Source organism: Salmo trutta, chromosome 18, assembly GCF_901001165.1.
Source record: "Salmo trutta chromosome 18, fSalTru1.1, whole genome shotgun sequence".
Taxonomy (NCBI): Eukaryota; Metazoa; Chordata; class Actinopteri; order Salmoniformes; family Salmonidae; genus Salmo; species Salmo trutta.
The window spans coordinates 47,706,485-47,729,535 of record NC_042974.1 but is presented as its reverse complement, the minus strand read 5'-3'; the positions used below and the strand labels follow the sequence as shown (position 1 = coordinate 47,729,535).

Sequence of the window (23,051 nt, the reverse complement as noted above, 5' to 3'; positions counted from 1 at the left end):
GTTACGAAATAGGAAGACGATTCTAGATTTAATTTTGGATTGGAGATGCTTAATGTCAGTCTGGAAGGAGAGTTTACAGTCTAACCAGAAACCTAGGTATTTGTAGTTGTCCACATATTCTAAGTCAGAACTGTCCAGAGTAGTGATGCTGGACGGGTGGGCAGGTGTGGGCAGCGATCAGTTGAAGAGCATGCATTTAGTTTTACTTGCATTTAAGAGCAGTTGGAGGCCAAGGAAGGAGAGTTGTATTGCATTGAAGCTCGTCTGGAGGTTCGTTAACACAGTGTCCAAAGAAGGACCAGAAGAATACAGAATGGTGGCGTCTGCGTAGAGGTGGATCAGAGAATCACCAGCAGCAAGAGCGACATCATTGATGTATTCAGAGAAGAGAGTCGGCCCGAGAATTGAACCCTGTGGCACCCCCATAGAGACTGCCAGAGGTCCGGACAACAGGCCCTCCGATTTGACACACTGAACTCTATCAGAGAAGTAGTTGGTGAACCAGGCGAGGCAATCATTTGAGAAACCAAGGCTGTTGAGTCTGCCGATAAGAATGTGGTGATTGACAGAGTCGAAAGCCTTGGCCAGGTCAATGAATATGGCTGCACAGTAATGTCTCTTATCGATGGCGGTTATGATATCATTTAGGACCTTGAGCGTGGCTGAGGTGCACCCATGACCAGCACTGAAACTAGATTGCATAGCGGAGAAGGTACGGTGGGATTCGAAATGGTTGGTAATCTGTTTGTTAACTTGGCGTTCGAAGACCTTAGAAAGGCAGGGTAGGATAGACATAGGTCTGTAGAAGTTTGGGCCTAGAGTGTCTTCCCCTTTGAAGAGGGGGAGGAACGCGGAAGCTTTCCAATCTTTGGAAATCTCAGACGATACGAAAGAGAGGTTGAACAGGCTAGTAAAAGGGGTTGCAACAATTTCGGCAGATCATTTTAGGAAGAGAGGGTCCAGATTGTCTAGCCCGGCTGATTTGTAGGGGTCCAGATTTTGCAGCAATTTCCGAACATCAGCTATTTGGATTTGGTTGAAGGAGAAATGGGGAGTCTTGGGCGAGTTGCTGTGGGGGGTGCAGGGCTGTTGACTGGGGTAGGGGTAGCCAGGTGGAAAGCATGGTCACGCGTAGAAAAATGCTTATTGAAATTCTCAATTATAGTGGATTTATCGGTGGTGACAGTGTTTCCTAGCCTCGGCGCAGTGGGCAGCTGGGAGGAGGTGCTCTTATTCTCCATGAACTTTACAGTGTCCCAGGACATTTTTGAGTTTGTGCTACAGGATACAAATTTCTGCTTGAAAAAGCTAGCCTTAGCTTTCCTAACTGTCTTTGTATATTGGTTCCTAACTTCCCTGAAAAGTTGCATATCACGGGGGCTATTCGATGCTAATGCAGAACGCCACAGGATGTTTTTGTGCTGGTCAAGGGCAGTCAGGTCTGGAAAGAACCAAGGGCTATATCTGTTCCTGGTTCTACATTTTTTGAATGGGGCATTATTTAAGATGGTGAGGAAGGCGCTTTTAAAGAATAACCAGGCATCCTCTACTGACGGGATGAGGTCATTATCCTTCCATTATCCTTTCAGGTCGATAAGAAAGGCCTGCTCATTGAAGTGTTTTAGGGAGCGTTTGACAGTGATGAGGGGTGGTCATTTGACCGCAGACCTATTACGGAGGCAGGCAATGAGGCAGTCATTGCTGAGATCTTGGTTGAAAACAGCAGAGGTGTATTTGGAGGGCAAGTTGGTTAGGATGATATCTATGAGGGTGCCCGTGTTTACGGATTTCGGGTTGTGCCTGGTGGGTTCATGGATAATTTGTGTGAGCTTTAGGGCATCAAGCGTAGATTGTAGGATGGCCGGGGTGTTAAGCATGTCCCAGTTTAGGTCACCTAGCAGCACGAGCTCTGAAGATAGATGGGGAGGCAATCAATTCACATATGGTGTCCAGGGCACAGCTGGGGGCAGAGGGTGGTCTATAGCAAGCGGCAACGGTGAGAGACTTGTTTCTGGAAAGGTGGATTTTTAAAAGTAGAAGCTCGAATTGTTTGAGTACAGACCTGGATAGTAAAACAGAACTCTGCAGGCTATCTCTGCAGTAGATTGCAACACCTCCCCCTTTGGCAGTTCTATCTTGTCGGAAAATGTTATAGTTAGGGATGGAAATTTCAGGGTTTTTGGTGGTCTTCCTAAGCCAGGATTCAGACATGGCTAGGACATTCGGGTTGGCAGAGTGTGCTAAAGCAGTGAATAAAACAAACTTAGGGAGGAGGCTTCTAATTTTAACATGCATGAAACCAAGGCTTTTACGGTTACAGAAGTCAACAAATGAGAGCACCTGGGGAATAGGAGTGGAGCTAGGCACTGCAGGGCCTGGATTAACCTCTACATCACCAGAGGAACAGAGGAGGAGTAGGATAAGGGTACAGCTAAAGGCTATAAGAACTGGTCGTCTAGTATGTCCGGAACAGAGAGTAAAAGGAGCAGGTTTCTGGGTGCAATAGAGTAGATTCAAGGTATAATGTACAGACAAAGGTATGGTAGGATGTGAGTACATTGGAGGTAAACCTAGGCATTGCGTATTGATGAGAGAGATATTGTCTCTAGAGACGTTTAAACCAGGTGATGTCACCGCATATGTGGGAGGTGGAACTAAATGGTTGGTTAAGGCATATTGAGCAAGGCTAGAGGCTCTACAGTGAAATAAGACAATAATCACTAACCAGGACAGTAATGGACAAGGCATATTGATATTAGGGAGAGTCATGCGTAGCCAGGTGATCAATAGGGGTCCAGTGAGTGGTTGGGCTGGCTGGAGACACGGCGATTCAGACAGCTAGCAGGCCGGGGCTAGCAAGCTAGCAGAAGAGCCTTAGAGGGACGTCGCGACAGAGGAAAGTCTGTTTTAGCCTCCTTGTGCAGTGTCGTCGATAGACCAGTCGTGATGGATTAGTAGGGCTCCGAGTAGTAGAGGGGTCCAAGTCCAATTGGCAAAATAGGTATAGTGGCCCAAGAAATTGGCCGATGGATCTATTCAGCTAACAGTCCAATAGCAGGCTAGCAGATGGGCATTCAGTGGGCGTCGCGATTACCAATGCAAAAATATAAAATATGCACATGCTAATAGCTGCATAAATCGGACACTAGACTTCATTCGCACATTAGACCAGTCATCACAACGCTGTGTGTGTCAAACACCAGACTTCATTCATACATTAGACCAGTCATCACAACGCTGTGTGTGTCAGACACCGGACTTCATTCATACATTAGACCAGTCATCACAACGCTGTGTGTGTCAGACACCGGACTTCATTCATACATTAGACCAGTCATCACAACGCTGTGTGTGTCAGACACCGGACTTCATTCATACATTAGACCAGTCATCACAACGCTGTGTGTGTCAGACACCGGACTTCATTCATACATTAGACCAGTCATCACAACGCTGTGTGTGTCAGACACCAGACTTCATTCATACATTAGACCAGTCATCACAACGCTGTGTGTGTCAGACACCAGACTTCAATCATACATTAGACCAGTCATCACAACGCTGTGTGTGTCAGACACCAGACTCATTCATACATTAGACCAGTCATCACAACGCTGTGTGTGTCGGACACCGGACTTCATTCATACATTAGACCAGTCATCACAACGCTGTGTGTGTCAGACACCGGACTTCATTCATACATTAGACCAGTCATCACAACGCTGTGTGTGTCGGACACCAGACTTCATTCATACATTAGACCAGTCATCACAACGCTGTGTGTGTCAGACACCGGACTTCATTCATACATTAGACCAGTCATCACAACGCTGTGTGTGTCAGACACCAGACTTCATTCATACATTAGACCAGTCATCACAACGCTGTGTGTGTCAGACACCAGACTTCATTCATACATTAGACCAGTCATCACAACGCTGTGTGTGTCAGACACCAGACTTCATTCATACATTAGACCAGTCATCACAACGCTGTGTGTGTCAGACACCAGACTTCATTCATACATTAGACCAGTCATCACAACGCTGTGTGTGTCGGACACCGGACTTCATTCATACATTAGACCAGTCATCACAACGCTGTGTGTGTCAGACACCGGACTTCATTCATACATTAGACCAGTCATCACAACGCTGTGTGTGTCAGACACCGGACTTCATTCATACATTAGACCAGTCATCACAACGCTGTGTGTGTCGGACACCAGACTTCATTCATACATTAGACCAGTCATCACAACGCTGTGTGTGTCAGACACCGGACTTCATTCATACATTAGACCAGTCATCACAACGCTGTGTGTGTCAGACACCAGACTTCATTCATACATTAGACCAGTCATCACAACGCTGTGTGTGTCGGACACCGGACTTCATTCATACATTAGACCAGTCATCACAACGCTGTGTGTGTCAGACACCAGACTTCATTCATACATTAGACCAGTCATCACAACGCTGTGTGTGTCAGACACCAGACTTCAATCATACATTAGACCAGTCATCACAACGCTGTGTGTGTCAGACACCAGACTTCAATCATACATTAGACCAGTCATCACAACGCTGTGTGTGTCAGACACCAGACTTCATTCATACATTAGACCAGTCATCACAACGCTGTGTGTGTCAGACACCAGACTTCATTCATACATTAGACCAGTCATCACAACGCTGTGTGTGTCAGACACCAGACTTCATTCATACATTAGACCAGTCATCACAACGCTGTGTGTGTCAGACACCAGACTTCATTCATACATTAGACCAGTCATCACAACGCTGTGTGTGTCAGACACCGGACTTCATTCATACATTAGACCAGTCATCACAACGCTGTGTGTGTCAGACACCGGACTTCATTCATACATTAGACCAGTCATCACAACGCTGTGTGTGTCAGACACCAGACTTCATTCATACATTAGACCAGTCATCACAACGCTGTGTGTGTCAGACACCGGACTTCATTCATACATTAGACCAGTCATCACAACGCTGTGTGTGTCAGACACCGGACTTCATTCATACATTAGACCAGTCATCACAACGCTGTGTGTGTCAGACACCAGACTTCATTCATACATTAGACCAGTCATCACAACGCTGTGTGTGTCAGACACCAGACTCATTCATACATTAGACCAGTCATCACAACGCTGTGTGTGTTGGACACCAGACTTCAATCATACATTAGACCAGTCATCACAACGCTGTATGTGTCAGACACCAGACTTCATTCATACATTAGACCAGTCATCACAACGCTGTGTGTGTCAGACACCAGACTCATTCATACATTAGACCAGTCATCACAACGCTGTGTGTGTCAGACACCAGACTCATTCATACATTAGACCAGTCATCACAACGCTGTGTGTGTTGGACACCAGACTTCAATCATACATTAGACCAGTCATCACAACGCTGTATGTGTGTGCTTGTGTGTGCGTGTATGTTAAATATAGCACAGTGCAGCAAATCTCAGTGACTGCACCGCAGGCCTCAGTATAACACCAGCTGCTCATACTGAAGCCTTACTATTTAACACAATCTGAACATCATATTACCAATCCAATCTAAGGCTATTCATCAATCTCCCCAGATGAGGGATTGTCTGATTAAAAACAGATTAGTGAGTTGGGGGTGTGTATTTTTTCATTAGATGTTTCTGGAACAATAAAAAAAAAAGTTTGTGTTCTGTGATAAATAACTGTGTAAATAAAAAATGTAATTGATTGATTAATTGATGGATGGTTAATTGGTTAATTGATTGGTTAATTGCTTAATTGTTCCCTAGTTGATAAGAGGACTAAGAGACGCGTGTCTCACCATGAGAGGAAGCAACACGACTTCTCCATCTTTAATCTGACAGAGAACGAGATGAAGGTGAAGATGTCTCCTCAGCTGCTGCTTGCTACACACCGCTTCCTGGCCACAGGTAGGACCTCTGTGTGTGGGGTGGATGGATGTGTTTGTGTGCGTGTATGTGCATCTGTGTGTGTACTCACGCTTTACAATGTTTTCTATTCACCCACTCTTTCTTTCTTTCTTTCTTTCTTTCTTTCTTTCTTTCTTTCTTTCTTTCTTTTTTTCTTTCTAGAAGTGGAGCCCTTCAGGCCGTGTCATCTCTCTGAGAAGATTCTCCTTCGTCTGATCAAACACCCCAGTGTTGTTCAGGAACTAAAGTTTGACAGAAAGAACAAACAAGCACCACAGCACTTCCTGTATATGAGGAACAAACCTGTCGATTACTTTGTCCTGGTTCTACAGGTACACACCAAACACACTTATAGTTCTCTGTCCTGGTTCTACAGACACACATCGTACACACTGATATTACACTGTCCTGGTTCTACAGACACACACCATACACACTGATACTACACTGTCCTGGTTCTACAGACACACACCATACACACTGATATTACACTGTCCTGGTTCTACAGACACACACCATACACACTGATACTACACTGTCCTGGTTCTACAGACACACACCATACACACTTATACTACACTGTCCTGGTTCTACAGACACACACCATACACACTGATACTGCACTGTCCTGGTTCTACAGACACACACCATACACACTTATACTACACTGTCCTGGTTCTACAGACACACACCATACACACTGATACTACACTGTCCTGGTTCTACAGACACACACCATACACACTTATACTACACTGTCCTGGATCTACACGTACACACCATAGACACTGACACTACACTGTCCTGGATCTACAGATACACACCATACACACTGACACTATACTGTCCTGGATCTACAGATACACACCATAGACACTGATACTATACTGTCCTGGATCTACAGACACACACCATACACACTGATACTACACTGTCCTGGATCTACAGATATACACCATAAACACTGATGCTATACTGTCCTGGTTCTACAGACACACACCATACACACTGATACTACACTGTCCTGGATCTACAGACACACACCATACACACTGATACTACACTGTCCTGGTTCTACAGACACACACCATACACACTGATATTACACTGTCCTGGTTCTACAGACACACAACATACACACTGATACTACACTGTCCTGGTTCTACAGACACACACCATACACACTTATACTACACTGTCCTGGTTCTACAGACACACACCATACACACTGATACTGCACTGTCCTGGTTCTACAGACACACACCATACACACTTATACTACACTGTCCTGGTTCTACAGACACACACCATACACACTGATACTACACTGTCCTGGTTCTACAGACACACACCATACACACTTATACTACACTGTCCTGGATCTACACGTACACACCATAGACACTGACACTACACTGTCCTGGATCTACAGATACACACCATACACACTGACACTATACTGTCCTGGATCTACAGATACACACCATAGACACTGATACTATACTGTCCTGGATCTACAGACACACACCATACACACTGATACTACACTGTCCTGGATCTACAGATATACACCATAAACACTGATGCTATACTGTCCTGGTTCTACAGACACACACCATACACACTGATACTACACTGTCCTGGATCTACAGATACACACCATACACACTGATACTATACTGTCCTGGATCTACAGACACACACCATACACGCTGATACTACACTGTCCTGGATCTACAGATACACACCATAAACACTGATGCTATACTGTCCTGGTTCTACAGACACACACCATACACACTGATACTACACTGTCCTGGATCTACAGATACACACCATACACACTGACGCTACACTGTCCTGGATCTACACATACACACCATAGACACTGACACTACACTGTCCTGGATCTACAGATACGCACCATAGACACTGACACTACACTGTCCTGGATCTACACATACACACCATACACACTGATACTACACTGTCCTGGATCTACACATACACACCATAGACACTGACACTACACTGTCCTGGATCTACAGATACGCACCATAGACACTGACACTACACTGTCCAGGATCCACAGATACACAGCTAGGGTTGTAAAACTACTGGTTATTTTTAAAAGTTACATATTGGAAATCTATGGAAACTTGGGTGTTTATTAGTCTGTCTGTGTGTTATGTCATTGCAGGGTAAAGTGGAGGTGGAGATTGGTAAGGAGGCTCTTCGTTTTGAGAACGGAGCTTTCTCCTACTATGGCATGCCAGCCCTCATACCACCACTACCTATAGGTAAATAACCCATGGCCCCAACAACACACAATGGGATTTTAACAGTGGGTGTTAGTGATTATGATGTTGTTGATGATAATGCAGAATTTGAGATTTCAAAATGTTTAAAACGATGACTAGAGAGAGACTGTCAACGAATACAGCAAAGATAAGTTCTTACTCAGCACTGTCAACACTGTGTTCAACACTTTTATAAATCATAAAATGTGTGTTCTTCCTATTTCCACTCAGACCTACAACAAGCACTGCAGCAGTAATGAATGAGTAGCAAAGTGTATCTATAGGCTTGTGTTGTTGTTAATATTATCAAGGAATATTTCACTTCCTTTGTTTATAGGACTAACAACAAGAATTTGTGCATGAGGCAGAAATCATGTAGTGCAACTCGAGTTTCGCCATCAGCTGGAAGACAGTGTGCTTTTTTGGTCAGTGTCAGTGGAGGAAAGGGAGAGCGGAGGGATGTTGAGAGACGGACGCTCAGTCTGCTGCTCTCTCCCTTCGCTGAGACTGACCATCAGATGCAGGCACCATCAGCCCAGTAAAATAAAAAGCAAATTATTTATATGTATGCTCACTCAGTTGTGCTTCACAAGTAATACAACAACGGATCTATTACCGGTGTGATCATATAGCCTACCTAAATATAATTTAAAAAAATGTCTGAACAATGCATTGGCAGTGCAATTCAAGCAAATCCGATATGCGGTGGTAACGTATTGGGCCTATAGCTTACTGCACAAACCTCATTGCTACAATACTGTTTTTAATTGTTGCATAGGCTTATGTTTTTTAAGTCATGTTAAAAAAAATCTGAGCGGTAGATCTCGGCTTGCATTTTGACTCAAAGTGATCTTGATTCAGAAAAGGTTGGTGACAACTGTTCAAGAGTTTTCCCTGTTAACACTATCAATATTTCCCTTTACTGTGGCAATTGTGATCGAATCAACGCAATATTAGCCACTTTCAATGCAACATACCGAAACAAAACAAACTATGTAAAATATTTTGTTGTAGGCAGAACACATCGGAGTAGGATTGTATTGCATTGACACGCACTACTCAGCCCATACTCTACACAGACCGGTGCGGCATAAACAATCAGAGCTGCAGTAGGCCTATATGCACATAGACCATTGCCAAATATGGATATGCACCATTTACTTTGAACTGGACTGTGATTACAGCATGAGCGGTCGTGAGTAGATGCCCTTGTTTTGAGATCAAAGCGAGAGCTGCATGTAGCCACGTGCACATTTTGTTAGTATCTTTGCTAGTTAGTGAGTTAACATCTTTGAAAAGCGAGTCAGGTAAAGAGCATTGATTTTGTCTTAAAGTGGCAGTGTTGTATTTTGAGACAGGCTTGAATAAGCAAGTAGCCAGTAGGCAGAGGGGAGCATAATTTGTCTGATTATCTGTAATAATGGTGTTTTATTTTGTAAAGTGGTTTCTTGCATCAAACATCACAACAAGATTTTCAATCACCTCCTTGTCTGAAGGACAAGTGGATAAACAGGTTAATGTCAAGCACTGCATGTTGTTTTTTTCAAAGTCTCATGGAATGTAGGCCTACATTGAACACGACACATTGGCTGCTACTGTAGGCTGAATGATAGAACAACTATTTCCATGTTAAAATGTTTTGGGATGCATTTTCTCCATTATTGTTGATGGTAGGCCACTCTGGTAGGCCTACAGTGCATTTGGAAAGTATTCAGACCCGTTCACTTTTTCCACATTTTGTTACGTTACAGCCTTATTCTAAAATTGATTACTTTTTTTCTACAAACAATCTACAAACAAAACCCCAAAATGACAAAGCAAAAACTATTTTTATTTACATAAGTATTCAGACCTTTTGCAATGAGACTCGAAATTGAGCTCAGGTGCATCCTGTTTCCATTGATCATCCTTGATATGTTTCTACAACTTGATTGGATTCCAGCTGTGGTAAATTCACCAAAATGGACATGATTTGGAAAGGCACACACATAAGGACCAACAGTTGACATTGCATGCCAGAGCAAAACCAAGCCATGAGGTCGAAGGAATTGTTTGATCTGGGGAAGTGTACCAAAACACTTCTGCAGCATTGAAGGTCCCCGTAAGAACACAGTGGCCTCCATCATTCTTAAATGGAAGAAGTTTGGAACCACCAAGACTCTTCCTAGAGCTGGTTGCCCGGCCAAACTGAGCAATCAGGGGAGAAGGGCCTTGGTCAGGGAGGTGACCAAGAACCCGATGGTCACTCTGACAGAGCTCCAGAGTTCCTCTGTGGAGATGAGAGAACCTTCCAGAAGGACAACCATCTCTGCAGCACTCCACCACTCACTCTGGGAGACTAGTCAGGATCGGAGGAAAGATGAACAGAGTAAAGTACAGAGAGATCCTTGATGTGAACCTGCTCAGGACCTCAGACTGGGGGCGAAGATTCACCCTCAAATAGGACAATGACCCTAAGCACACAGCCAAACAACAGAGGAGTGGCAACGCAGGACTGGCTTCGGGACACGTTTCTGAATGTCCTTGAGTGGCCAGAGCCCGGATTTGAACCCGATCAAACATCTTTGAAAATAACTGTGCAGCGATGCTCCCCATCCAACCTGACAGATCTTGAGAGGATCTGCAGAGCAGAATGGGAGGAACTCCCCAAATACAGGTGTGCCAAGCTTGTAGCGTCATGCCCAAGAAGACTCGAGGCTGTAATCGCTGCCAAAGGTGCTTCAACAAAGTACTGAGTAAAGGGTCTGAAAATGTAAATGTTATTTTTCTGTTTTTTAAAAATACATTTGTAACAATGTCTAAAAACCTATTTTTGCTTTGTCAATAAGGCTGTAACATAACAAAATGTGGAAAAAATGAAGAGGTCTGAATACTTTCCGACGGCACTGTACATTACGATCAAATAGCCACAGTAACCTACAAAAACATTTGAGGGAACAGTCAATAAGTATTCAGCCTCTTTGTTATGGCAAGCCTAAATAAGTTCAGGAGTAAACATTTGCATCAATACACCCAGTCACTACAAAGATACAGGCGTCCTTCCTAACTCAGTAGCAGGAGAGGAAGGAAACCGTTCAGGGATTTCACCATAAGGCCAATGATGACTTTAAAACAGTTACAGAGTTTAACGGCTGTGATGGTAGAACTGAGGATGGCTCAACAACATTGTAGTTACTCCACAATACTAACCTAAATGACAGAGTGAAAAAGAGGGAAGCCTGTACAGAATAAAAATATTCAAAACATGTATCCTGTAAGGCACTAAAGTAATACTGCAAAAAATGTGGCAAAGAAATGAACGTTATGACCTGAATACAAAGCGTTATGTTTGGGGCAAATCCAACACAACACATCACTGAGTACCACTCTTCATTTCAAGTATAGTGGTGGCTGCATCATGTTATGGGTATGCTTGTCATCGGCAAGGGCTAGGGAGTTTTTTAGGATAAAAAGAAACAGAATAGATATAAGCCCAGGCGAAATCTTAGAAAACCTGGTTCAGTCTGCTCTCCAACAGACACTGGGAGACAAATCCACCTTTCAGCAGGACAATAACCTAAAACAAGGCCAAATATACACTGGAGTTGCTTACCAAGACGACATTGTATGTTCCTGAGTGGCCTAGACACAGTTTTGACTTAAATCGGCTTGAAAATCTATGGCAAGACTTGAAAATGGCTGTCTAGCATTGATCAACAACCAACTTGAGCTTGAAGAATTTTCAAAAGAATAAGGTGCAAGTATGGTACAATCAAGGTGTGCAAAGTTCTTATAGACTTACCAAGAAAGACTCACAGCTCTAATCACTGGCAAAGGTGATTCTAACATGTATTGACTCAGGGGGTTGAATACTTATCTAATCAAAATATATTAGTGTGGAAAAAGTAAAGGGCTGTGAATACTTTCTAAAGGCACTGTATGTGTGTGCAAAATTCACTATTCATTTTCTTTTGAATCTGTGGGAGAAGCTGCAGTGGAAACTATGTAACTCCAGCAATTAAAGCTGTTTAAAAAAAAATGTAGTGGAAAGACATGTCCTGACCTGTGTGATATAACACACTGATAAGCAGACACAAGAGGACCAGCCCAGTGACGTGCACGTGAGCGAGCATTTGTGTGTGTGTGTATGTCAGGGGTGGGCAAAAATGTTTGGTTATTGGGTCATATCGGCATTTTGAAATTCAATGGAGGGCCACACTGAGTTTTTGGGGACTGATTTATTTGTCAAAATCAGGGTTGGGGAGTAACTGATTACATGGAATCAGTTACATGTTATCTGACTACAAAAAAACTGTAACTGTCTGTAATCAGTTATGTTACCAGCAAAAATACTGTAATGAGGTTAAAGATACTTCTGAAAAACTAGATGATTACTTCCTGGATTACTTCAGAAAGGATGTTTGCGAGGAGAAAAAAAATATGACACCTATCTGTTTTTCTCAATGACATTCAATTCAGCATTGAAAAATTGAGCAAGTTCAAGTTTTTTATCCACCTGAGCGAGTCTAACCACAAGTCAGAGACCACTATGATGACACAACAAATGTGTTTGATAGATCATTTTTGTCTTGTTCTAATGCATTTTAAGGGGAAAGTAATCAGATTACGTTATTGAGTTTGGGTAATCCAAAAGTTACGTTACTGATAAAAATGTTGTACAGGTAACTAGTAACTGTAACAGATAACATTTAGAAAGTAATCTACCCAACCCGAGTAAAAATCTATTTGTGGGCCAGAGAAAGGGCAGTTATTTATAATTTCTAATACTTTCTATCTAGTTTCAGACGCTCAAGTGTGGTCTGGAGCATTAATCATCAGAAATAAGAGACAGAATCTAATCAAACTCATCTCCAGTCAACAGGTTTGGTTCTGGTAGCAGTGGGTTGAACCAGTCAGAGTCTGTCCTATCAGGAGGCAGTGCGGGTCAACTGAGTATAGGAGGGGGAGCAGTCTACCTACCTGACTTCTCTGTCAGACAACTCACTGACCTACAGATTATAAAGGTATACACCCACACACACACACGCATACACACACAAACTTAAAATACCTCTAAACTCCTAACTACCCAGATCCCATACCGCTACTAATTTCCATTTCCCTTTGAAAAGTCTTAATCCCACTTATTTTGACTGAACACAGACACATCCTCTCTCCCTCTCCCTCCCTCCATCCTTCTCTCTCTCTCCTTCCCTCCCTGTTTTCCTTTTAACCTGTCTGTTTTAGCTTTAATCATTGGTGATAAATGAGCTCCATTTTCAGTATGAATCATTTAGACTTAAAGTGATGGATGTACATCCTAAGTACACACTCCCTCATATCCCCCCCAAGGTCATTAATATAGTTCCAGGAAGAAGGTTGCTAGCACACACAGACTGTAACTTTTACGTTTACATAGAGAAACAGCTTGGTGGTGTGTGTGCATCTGTGCATGTGTGTGTGCGTGGCGTGCATGTGTATTTGCCGTGTTTGTCGATGATTTTGTGTTGATGCTGTTTTTGTGGTGTGTGTTGATGATTTTGTGTTGATGCTGTTTTTGTGGTGTGTGTTGATGATTTTGTGTTGATACTGTATTTGCGGTGTGTGTTGATGATTTTGTGTGTATACTGTATTTTCTGTGTGTGTTGATGATTCTGTGTTGATACTGTATTTGTGGTGTGTGTTGATGACTTTGTTGATACTGTATTTGCGGTGTGTGTTGATGATTTTGTGTTGATACTGTATTTTCTGTGTGTGTTGATGATTTTGTGTTGATACTGTATTTTCTGTGTGTGTTGATGATTTTGTATTGATACTGTATTTGTGGTGTGTGTTGATGACTTTGTGTTGATTCTGTATTTGCGGTGTGTGTTGATGATTCTGTGTTGATACTGTATTTGTGGTGTGTTGATGACTTTGTGTTGATACAGTATTTGCGGTGTGTGTTGATGACTTTGTGTTGATACAGTATTTGCGTGTGTGTGTTATTCTTTGCTAGATCTCGAGGAACCACTACCAGAATGCTCTAACAGCCAGTCTTATGGACAGTGTACCCCAGACCCCTGATCCCGACGGGAGACCGACCATCCCTGAGACCCGCTCCCACAGCATCGCCCTGCCCCTGACACACACATACACACACCTCCGACCCGTCCTGGAACGACACACACACACAGAGGACAACACTGGACCACTCACCTCACAGCTCAACGAGAGAAACCGCATCGTCCGTAAGTGGAGTGTTTGTGTGTGTGTGGGTTACATAACCACCGTGGCAAACAGACGGTGTTAAAGAGTCTTTGATATGTTTTTTCCCCATCTTCATTCTGTCAGACACACAGAATGGATGTGATTAGAAGGCTAAAATAGACAGAGTTTGAGGCATAAATAGCTACATTTTGTTGATCATTTGTCAGTATTTACTTCCAAAGGGAGATTCATCTGAAATAGACTCTTGCTTCAGTTGAACACACACACCATAGGGTGACATGCCAGACAGTACAGGCCAGATGGTATCTGAAAAATCATGTAAGCCCTGAAACCAATCAGGTTTGGTTTATCTCATAATGCTTGTGAGTATGCATGTATGAACCTCTAACCTGCCCTCCTAAGCCTATGGCCTCTCTCTTGGAATCAGTGGTCTGTCCTCTTGGTTGACGAGTTAAACCAAGGTGTGGAATTGGTCATAATGCAGACATGTGCCGACTAGCCCCTCCCTGGTTCTCAATACCTCACTTTGCAGATAATGGGACATGGATCTGGTTCTTTCAGATCCACACTTCTATGCACAGAAGGGAGATTTTGAGACTGAAAAGGGGCTACCACTTCACTGAGGTGCTGCCTCTGTCCAGCTGGTCACCTTGGTACTCTGTCTCCCTCTGCAGGCAGTAAGTCAGACGGACAGAGGAGTCCCAGTGATTCTGTGTTTCTACGGATGGATGACATACCCTACATCCAAGAGGACCTACAAAAACACCGTCAGGAAGGCCACCCAGAGGAGCGACTAGAGGAGAGACCGGAAGACCTCCCGGAAGATAGAAAGGAAGACCGCCCAGAAGACCGTCTGGAAGACAGGCCCGAAGGCCGTCTGAAAGACTGGCTGGAAGACCGTCCGGAAAACCGGTTAATTGAACGCCCAGAAGACCAGCTGGTAGAAATTCCGGAAGACCAGCTGGAAAGCCAAGAAGGGAACGGTGAGGAGAGAAGGGAGAGAGTTGTAAGCTGTTGTAGCTGGTATATACATGAGTGGTAACATTATTTAGTCCTCACACGTCTAGTGAAGTAAAAAAAATCCTCCCATGGAAACATTGCCTCGAACAGTGCCTAGGCCATGGTTTGCATAATTAATAGTATTTATTTATAGTCTTGTAGGTTGCAGCTCTTCTCATTTCTCTACTCCCCCTCCCCCTCTCTCTCGCTCTCTCTCACCCACACACTCTCTCTTGCCAACTCTTTTAATCCCTTGCCCACTTTCGTTCTCATTCACTCTCATCCTCTCGCTCTCCCACCTAGATGCTGTTCCTGTGGAGTTAGATATCATCTGTTCTTTATCTGGCTCAGAGGAGACACTGGGGAAGAAGCTGCTACGTAAACTGAGTGAGTGAGTGATCTAGGACCAGCTTTTCCTCCCCATATTGTACATTTGACCATAGATCAGTATTCATTCTTCTTCTAATTCTGCCCAACTAACCCCCCCCCCCCCCCCCCCCCCCCCCACCCACCCTTACACAAACACACACACATACAAACATTCCTCACCTAAACACTGTGTGGGCCCCAACAGTCAGCCAGACTAGTGACGGCAGGCGTATCATAGCAACATAACTTTGTGTTCTATCTCTTGCTGCATCACACGTTCCTCCAGAGAGTCTAATATAAAATGTGTAAATACAAATAAGCTAATGGGTTTCTGAAATTACAGGATAACAGATTTGTTTTTAATATTCGTATGATGTTATTTTGTGCTACATTCTTCAATCAAACGAAACTGATATGTTATGTTTCAATTGTAAATGAAAAGGTTATTTGTCATATGCAGAGATTGTTTGTATATGTTCGTATTCTTGTCTTTTCTTATTGTTGTTGCATTGTTGAGAAGGAACCTGCAAGTAAGCATTTCATTGGACGGTGTATACCATATGTATCCTGTACATATGACTAATTGTAAAACTCGAACTTGAAACTTGAACTTGACACTGTGTCCTATCCTTCCAGGTAACAAGAAGAGGAAAAAGTCCCGGGATGGGGAGAAGAGTGTGGAGGAAGGCTTGGAGCAGCCATTGGTGACCACCTAGCACAACGCCAGGTAGAGACAGCAGGGAAGACCTAGCATAGAGAAAGATAGAGAATAGACCGGCTCTGTTTCTCTCTCACTTCCCACTGGGAACTGGGTTAGAGGTTTGGTATGGACCAGACTCTAGTACTTGTCAATAGACGTCAAGAACCTCAAGATCTCTCTCTGAACGGTCTACTCCCCAGACCCTCCCCTGCATACCCTCTGTCCACTCCCCAGACCCAACCCTAACCCTGCATACCCTCTATCCACTCCCCAGAAACAACCCTAACCCCTGCATACCGTCTGTCCACTCCCCAGACCGAACCCTAACCCTGCATACCCTCTGCCCACTCCCCAGACCCAACCCTAATCCTAGATACCCTCTGTCCACTCCCCAGACCCAACCCTAACCCCTGCATACCGTCTGTCCCCTCCCCAGAACCAACCCTAACCCCTGCATACCCTCTGCCCACTCCCCAGACCCAACCCTACCCCTGCATACCCTCTGTCCACTCCCCAGTCCCAACCCTAACCCTGCATACCCTCTGTCCACTCCCCAGACCCAACCCTAACCCTGCATACCATCTGTCCCCTCCCCAGACCCAAACCTAATCCTAGATACCCTCTGTCCACTCCCCAGACCCAACCCTAATCCTAGATACCCTCTGTCCCCTCCCCAGACCCAAACCTAATCCTAGATACCCTCTGTCCCCTCCCCAGACCCAAACCTAATCCTAGATACCCTCTGTCCACTCCCCAGACCCAACCCTAACCCTGCATACCATCTGTCCCCTCCCCAGACCCAAACCTAATCCTAGATACCCTCTGTCCACTCCCCAGACCCAACCCTAATCCTAGATACCCTCTGTCCCCTCCCCAGACCCAACCCTAATCCTAGATACCGTCTGTCCACTCCCCAGACCCAACCCTAATCCTAGATACCCTCTGTCCACTCCCCAGACCCAACCCTAACCCCTGCATACCGTCTGTCCCCTCCCCAGACCCAACCCTAACCCCTGCATACCCTCTGCCCACTCCCCAGACCCAACCCTACCCCTGCATACCCTCTGTCCACTCCCCAGTCCCAACCCTAACCCTGCATACCCTCTGTCCACTCCCCAGACCCAACCCTAACCCTGCATACCATCTGTCCCCTCCCCAGACCCAAACCTAATCCTAGATACCCTCTGTCCACTCCCCAGACCCAACCCTAATCCTAGATACCCTCTGTCCCCTCCCCAGACCCAAACCTAATCCTAGATACCCTCTGTCCCCTCCCCAGACCCAAACCTAATCCTAGATACCCTCTGTCCACTCCCCAGACCCAACCCTAACCCTGCATACCATCTGTCCCCTCCCCAGACCCAAACCTAATCCTAGATACCCTCTGTCCACTCCCCAGACCCAACCCTAATCCTAGATACCCTCTGTCCCCTCCCCAGACCCAAACCTAATCCTAGATACCGTCTGTCCACTCCCCAGACCCAACCCTAATCCTAGATACCCTCTGTCCACTCCCCAGACCTAACCCTAACCCCTGCATACCCTCTGTCCACTCCCCAGACCCAACCCTAACCCCTGGATACCGTCTGTCCACTCCCCAGACCCAACCCTAACCCCTGGATACCGTCTGTCCACTCCCCAGACCCAACCCTAACCCCTGGATACCCTCTGTCCCCTCCCCAGACCCAACCCTAACCCCTGGATACCATCTGTCCACTCCCCAGACCCAACCCTAATCCTAGATATCCTCTGTCCACTCCCCAGACCTAACCCTAACCCCTGCATACCCTCTGTCCACTCCCCAGACCTAACCCTAACCCCTGCATACCCTCTGTCCACTCCCCAGACCCAACCCTAACCCCTGGATACCGTCTGTCCACTCCCCAGACCCAACCCTAACCCCTGGATACCGTCTGTCCCCTCCCCAGACCCAACCCTAATCCTAGATACCCTCTGTCCACTCCCCAGACCCAACCCTAATCCTAGATACCCTCTGTCCCCTCCCCAGACCCAACCCTAACCCCTGGATACCGTCTGTCCCCTCCCCAGACCCAAACCTAATCCTAGATACCCTCTGTCCACTCCCCAGACCCAACCCTAACCCCTGCATACCCTCTGTCCCCTCCCCAGACCCAACTCTAACCCTGGATACCCTCTGTCCACTCCCCAGACCCAACCCTAATCCTAGATACCCTCTGTCCACTCCCCAGACCCAACCCTAACCCCTGCATACCCTCTGTCCCCTCCCCAGACCCAACCCTAACCCTGGATACCCTCTGTCCACACCCCAGACCCAACCCTAACCCCTGCATACCCTCTGTCCCCTCCCCAGACCTAACCCTGGATACCCTCTGTCCACTCCCCAGACCCAACCCTAATCCTAGATACCCTCTGTCCACTCCCCAGACCCAGCCCTAACCCCTGCATACCCTCTGTCCCCTCCCCAGACCCAACCCTAATCCTAGATACCCTCTGTCCACTCCCCAGACCCAACCCTAATCCCTGCATACCCTCTGTCCCCTCCCCAGACCCAACCCTAATCCTAGATACCCTCTGTCCCCTCCCCAGACCCAACCCTAATCCTAGATACCCTCTGTCCCCTCCCCAGACCCAACCCTAATCCTAGATACCCTCTGTCCACTCCCCAGACCCAGCCCTAACCCCTGCATACCCTCTGTCCCCTCCCCAGACCCAACCCTAATCCTAGATACCCTCTGTCCCCTCCCCAGACCCAACCCTAACCCCTGGATACCCTCTGTCCCCTCCCCAGACCCAACCCTAACCCCTGGATACCCTCTGTCCCCTCCCCAGACCCAACCCTAATCCTAGATACCCTCTGTCCACTCCCCAGACCCAACCCTAATCCTAGATACCCTCTGTCCCCTCCCCAGACCCAACCCTAATCCTAGATACCCTCTGTCCACTCCCCAGACCCAACCCTAACCCCTGCATACCCTCTGTCCACTCCCCAGACCCAACCCTAATCCTAGATACCCTCTGCCCACTCCCCAGACCCAACCCTACCCCTGCATACCCTCTGTCCACTCCCCAGACCGAACCCTAACCCTGCATACCCTCTGTCCACTCCCCAGACCCAACCCTAACCCTGCATACCGTCTGTCCCCTCCCCAGACCCAAACCTAATCCTAGATACCCTCTGTCCACTCCCCAGACCCAAACCTAATCCTAGATACCCTCTGTCCCCTCCCCAGACCCAACCCTAACCCCTGGATACCCTCTGTCCCCTCCCCAGACCCAAACCTAATCCTGGATACCCTCTGTCCACTCCCCAGACCCAACCCTAATCCTAGATACCCTCTGTCCACTCCCCAGACCCAACCCTAATCCTAGATACCCTCTGTCCACTCCCCAGACCCAACCCTAATCCTAGATACCCTCTGTCCACTCCCCAGACCCAACCCTAATCCTAGATACCCTCTGTCCCCTCCCCAGACCCAAACCTAATCCTAGATACCCTCTGTCCACTCCCCAGACCCAACCCTAATCCTAGATACCCTCTGTCCCCTCCCCTCCCCAGACCCAACCCTAACCCCTGGATACCCTCTGTCCACTCCCCAGACCCAACCCTAACCCCTGGATACCCTCTGTCCACTCCCCAGACCCAACCCTAAGAAATCTGAACGCACTAGCAACACTTTGAAAAGTTTATGTAATTATACTTTCCTGAGGATATATTGACTCACATTCCTACCTGCAAAAGGACCGACCGCATTGACAAGCGGTAAAGTTAAAATATAATATAATATAATTTTATTCAACATTCTGGCTTGTAGAGGTCGTGAGAGGAAACGCTCATTTATGCCCAATGTAGAATTCAATGAAATTCAACGTTGTGTTTCCAGGCTGGCTGGGTAACAGACTACGGAAACATTATGACTTTCATTAACTTTACTATATGTTTCTGTTGAGTTACCTTTCAGCCACCCATCTCTACTGTGCTAGAGGAGTCTGAAGAGGAGAAAGAAGAATAAACTAAATGAAGAGAAAAATAAGAGGGAAATAGCAAGTCTAGATCTGAGCCATCTTTTAAATCTTTTTTATTGCTCAACCAAGAAGACAACAATTTCTGTCTTCTACCATCAGATGATTGTTTCTTATTACCAAGTGCTTTCTGCACAGGGAACTGTCCTTATCATAGAATAGGGTACTTCTATCAGTCAATCAACTGTGGTCGATAGGAGTCATGCCATATAAATGCCATCCACACTGCCAGTGTTCTGATGACACATAAGGAAGAAACAGCCAACACACACCAGCCATGAGAACAAGCACAATGTCTACAACCATGGGGACTTTATACTGATTTAAAGGAGCAGTCAGTCATTTCTTTATCCCATGTGGCCACTGGATGATTTTTTTAATGCACAAACAGTCTCAAGCAAAAACACCACACACACACACACACACACACATTTAGTTCCATTGAAGTCAATTGACTCCCAGTCCTGTCAGATCTATACATTTTATCCGATTTTAAAAAGCCATATAATAACTAACAAACCTGCCAGCATAAAGAAGGGATATGCAATATTCACAATCCCAAAAACGTAGGTTGCGTGTTACCTAGATTTGAACAGGTATTTTATTATGATTAGATAATATGAGGATTTGACATTTTTATGATGATTGGATGATATTTGATCATTTGATTTATAATATGGTGATTAATTGGTAACCTGTAATGAATAGGTTGTTTTAACAGCGATCGTTCAGCCATTTACTGGTTGCTAGCATTCTAAAAGATCGCCTAATTTCAGTATGTGACAAAACAAGCAAGTGTAGTGTAGAGAATCATTGTACCATCTAAACCGCTTTGAGATATTTTTCCATAACCAAATATATTTTATGTTCAGCTGTTTGAAGCTGGTGTACAAAACCCAATGTAAAAGATGCAAAAACGAAATGATTTATAATAATATGGTGATTAATTTGTAATGAATAGGTTGTTTTAACAGCATGTACCTAGAACAACTCCTGCCTGCCATATCATTTCCTTTATCATCATAATATAGATACACACCCACTAAATGTCCCATCTCCATATCACCATGACATAAAGCAGTCACCATAAGTGTGACATTGCAGTAGGTAACAGTTGTAACACCCTATCTGTGTATAGCCCCATGACCAAGTGAAGTGTTACTCCCACATGCATGCTATTACTACAGATGCAAACATAACAGGTTAACTATTCTCTTTGAAGAGACCCCTCCAGGGACACGCAAGGGCATAGGAACACAGGGGGCTGGGGGCTGAGCTTCTGGGATGAGAGGCTGCAGATACAGGGGCCTGGAGGCTAGGGGTGTTTGGTTATATACAGTGGCACAGGAGCTGGGTGTATGCTTACTGATTACTGCTTTCCCAGTAGAATATATTCCTATTTAAGGACAACGCCTTGGGCTAGGTACTCAGCTTGATTATAGACAGGAGCATGACGCAAACCTGTGGTTATGAAAGACCAGGCTGACGTGGAGATGTAGTTTGATGGGAGGTTGTAGTGTATAGAAAACTGCTAAGCAATACATAAGCATGAGAATAAAATACCTGAGTGTAATATTAGGTGACAGCTGCACAGAGTATCAGGACAGTGTAACATGCTTAAGGACAGACACCCCTGTAAAGTCAGCCAGGCACAGATTAAAATATATATATACTGTTTTATAGGAATGTATGCCAATGTACACAGGGGTTCATAGCTAGAATTAGAGATGTACACAGAGAGATTACATTTTATAGTGCCCTTTATTATATAGGTGGTCAGACAATGGACTCTGTCCTATTGATCTGTAGCAATAATAATTCCCTAGATCCTCCCTGAGACCATCACTATTCCCTATTGGTTAGCTGCTATTAGGCTGGACAAGGATTGAGTTGCTCTTCATTGCGCAATACTGACAGATAACTGATTTACTGAGAGCATAGAGAGGGTGAGTGGGAGGGAAGAAGAAAGGTAGTGAAAGAGAGCAGGAGAGAGGAAAGGAGAGACAGAAGGGAAAGTGAGCACTGCAGGGAAGGTGGGAGGAGACGTGATGCAGTCTGACGTCAAGCCACTGCCTTCCTTGACGCACGCAAACACACATGCATTCAGTACTGAACTGCTTTACAGAAGGACCCCCCCCCACACACACAGGATCCCTTATGACCTGACTAATATAGTAGCTGAGCTGTTGAAATCAAAGAACTAAGAAACCAAGCACTCTCTCAGCCTCATGCTCTCAGAGAACACATTTGGTGAGGGTGACAGAGATACAGTAGATAGTGATAGCTTTTATATAGATTTTAAGGGACAGGAGGATATGTAAGGGAACATTTTATTAATTCTTTTCCAGAATGTGCTAATTTAGGGATGGTTTAACAGTTTACATGATCTTCAGAATATCAGGGTTTTCAGGATATCAGACCTCCCAATGTATTAAAAACGATGAACTCCTCAATAAAAAGATGAACACAGATTCATATCTGACTTGTTGTTCTGAATTCCATTTGTGTATTGATAGTGTTCTTTCTGCACT

The 23,051-nt window shown here is 45.2% G+C and overlaps 1 protein-coding gene across 3 annotated transcripts in view; it reads left to right on the top strand.

The window, feature by feature from the left end:
• Nucleotides 1-23,021, top strand: part of LOC115153409 (metal transporter CNNM1) — a 32,231-nt gene extending 9,210 nt beyond the window's left edge. The window contains exons 5-13 of one of the 3 annotated variants that reach the window (XM_029698836.1): nucleotides 5,821-5,961; nucleotides 6,124-6,293; nucleotides 8,162-8,261; nucleotides 13,116-13,264; nucleotides 14,239-14,470; nucleotides 15,125-15,433; nucleotides 15,753-15,836; nucleotides 16,455-16,545; nucleotides 20,460-23,021. In XM_029698836.1, coding sequence (XP_029554696.1) covers nucleotides 5,821-5,961; nucleotides 6,124-6,293; nucleotides 8,162-8,261; nucleotides 13,116-13,264; nucleotides 14,239-14,470; nucleotides 15,125-15,433; nucleotides 15,753-15,836; nucleotides 16,455-16,534 — 1,265 coding nt within the window. In that variant the 3' untranslated portion in view covers nucleotides 16,535-16,545; nucleotides 20,460-23,021. Of the gene's footprint in view, nucleotides 1-5,820; nucleotides 5,962-6,123; nucleotides 6,294-8,161; nucleotides 8,262-13,115; nucleotides 13,265-14,238; nucleotides 14,471-15,124; nucleotides 15,434-15,752; nucleotides 15,841-16,454; nucleotides 16,546-20,459 lie in introns of those variants that run through there. The other 2 variants (XM_029698838.1, XM_029698837.1) reach the window with 2 other exon arrangements.
• Nucleotides 23,022-23,051: the final 30 nt, after the last annotated feature.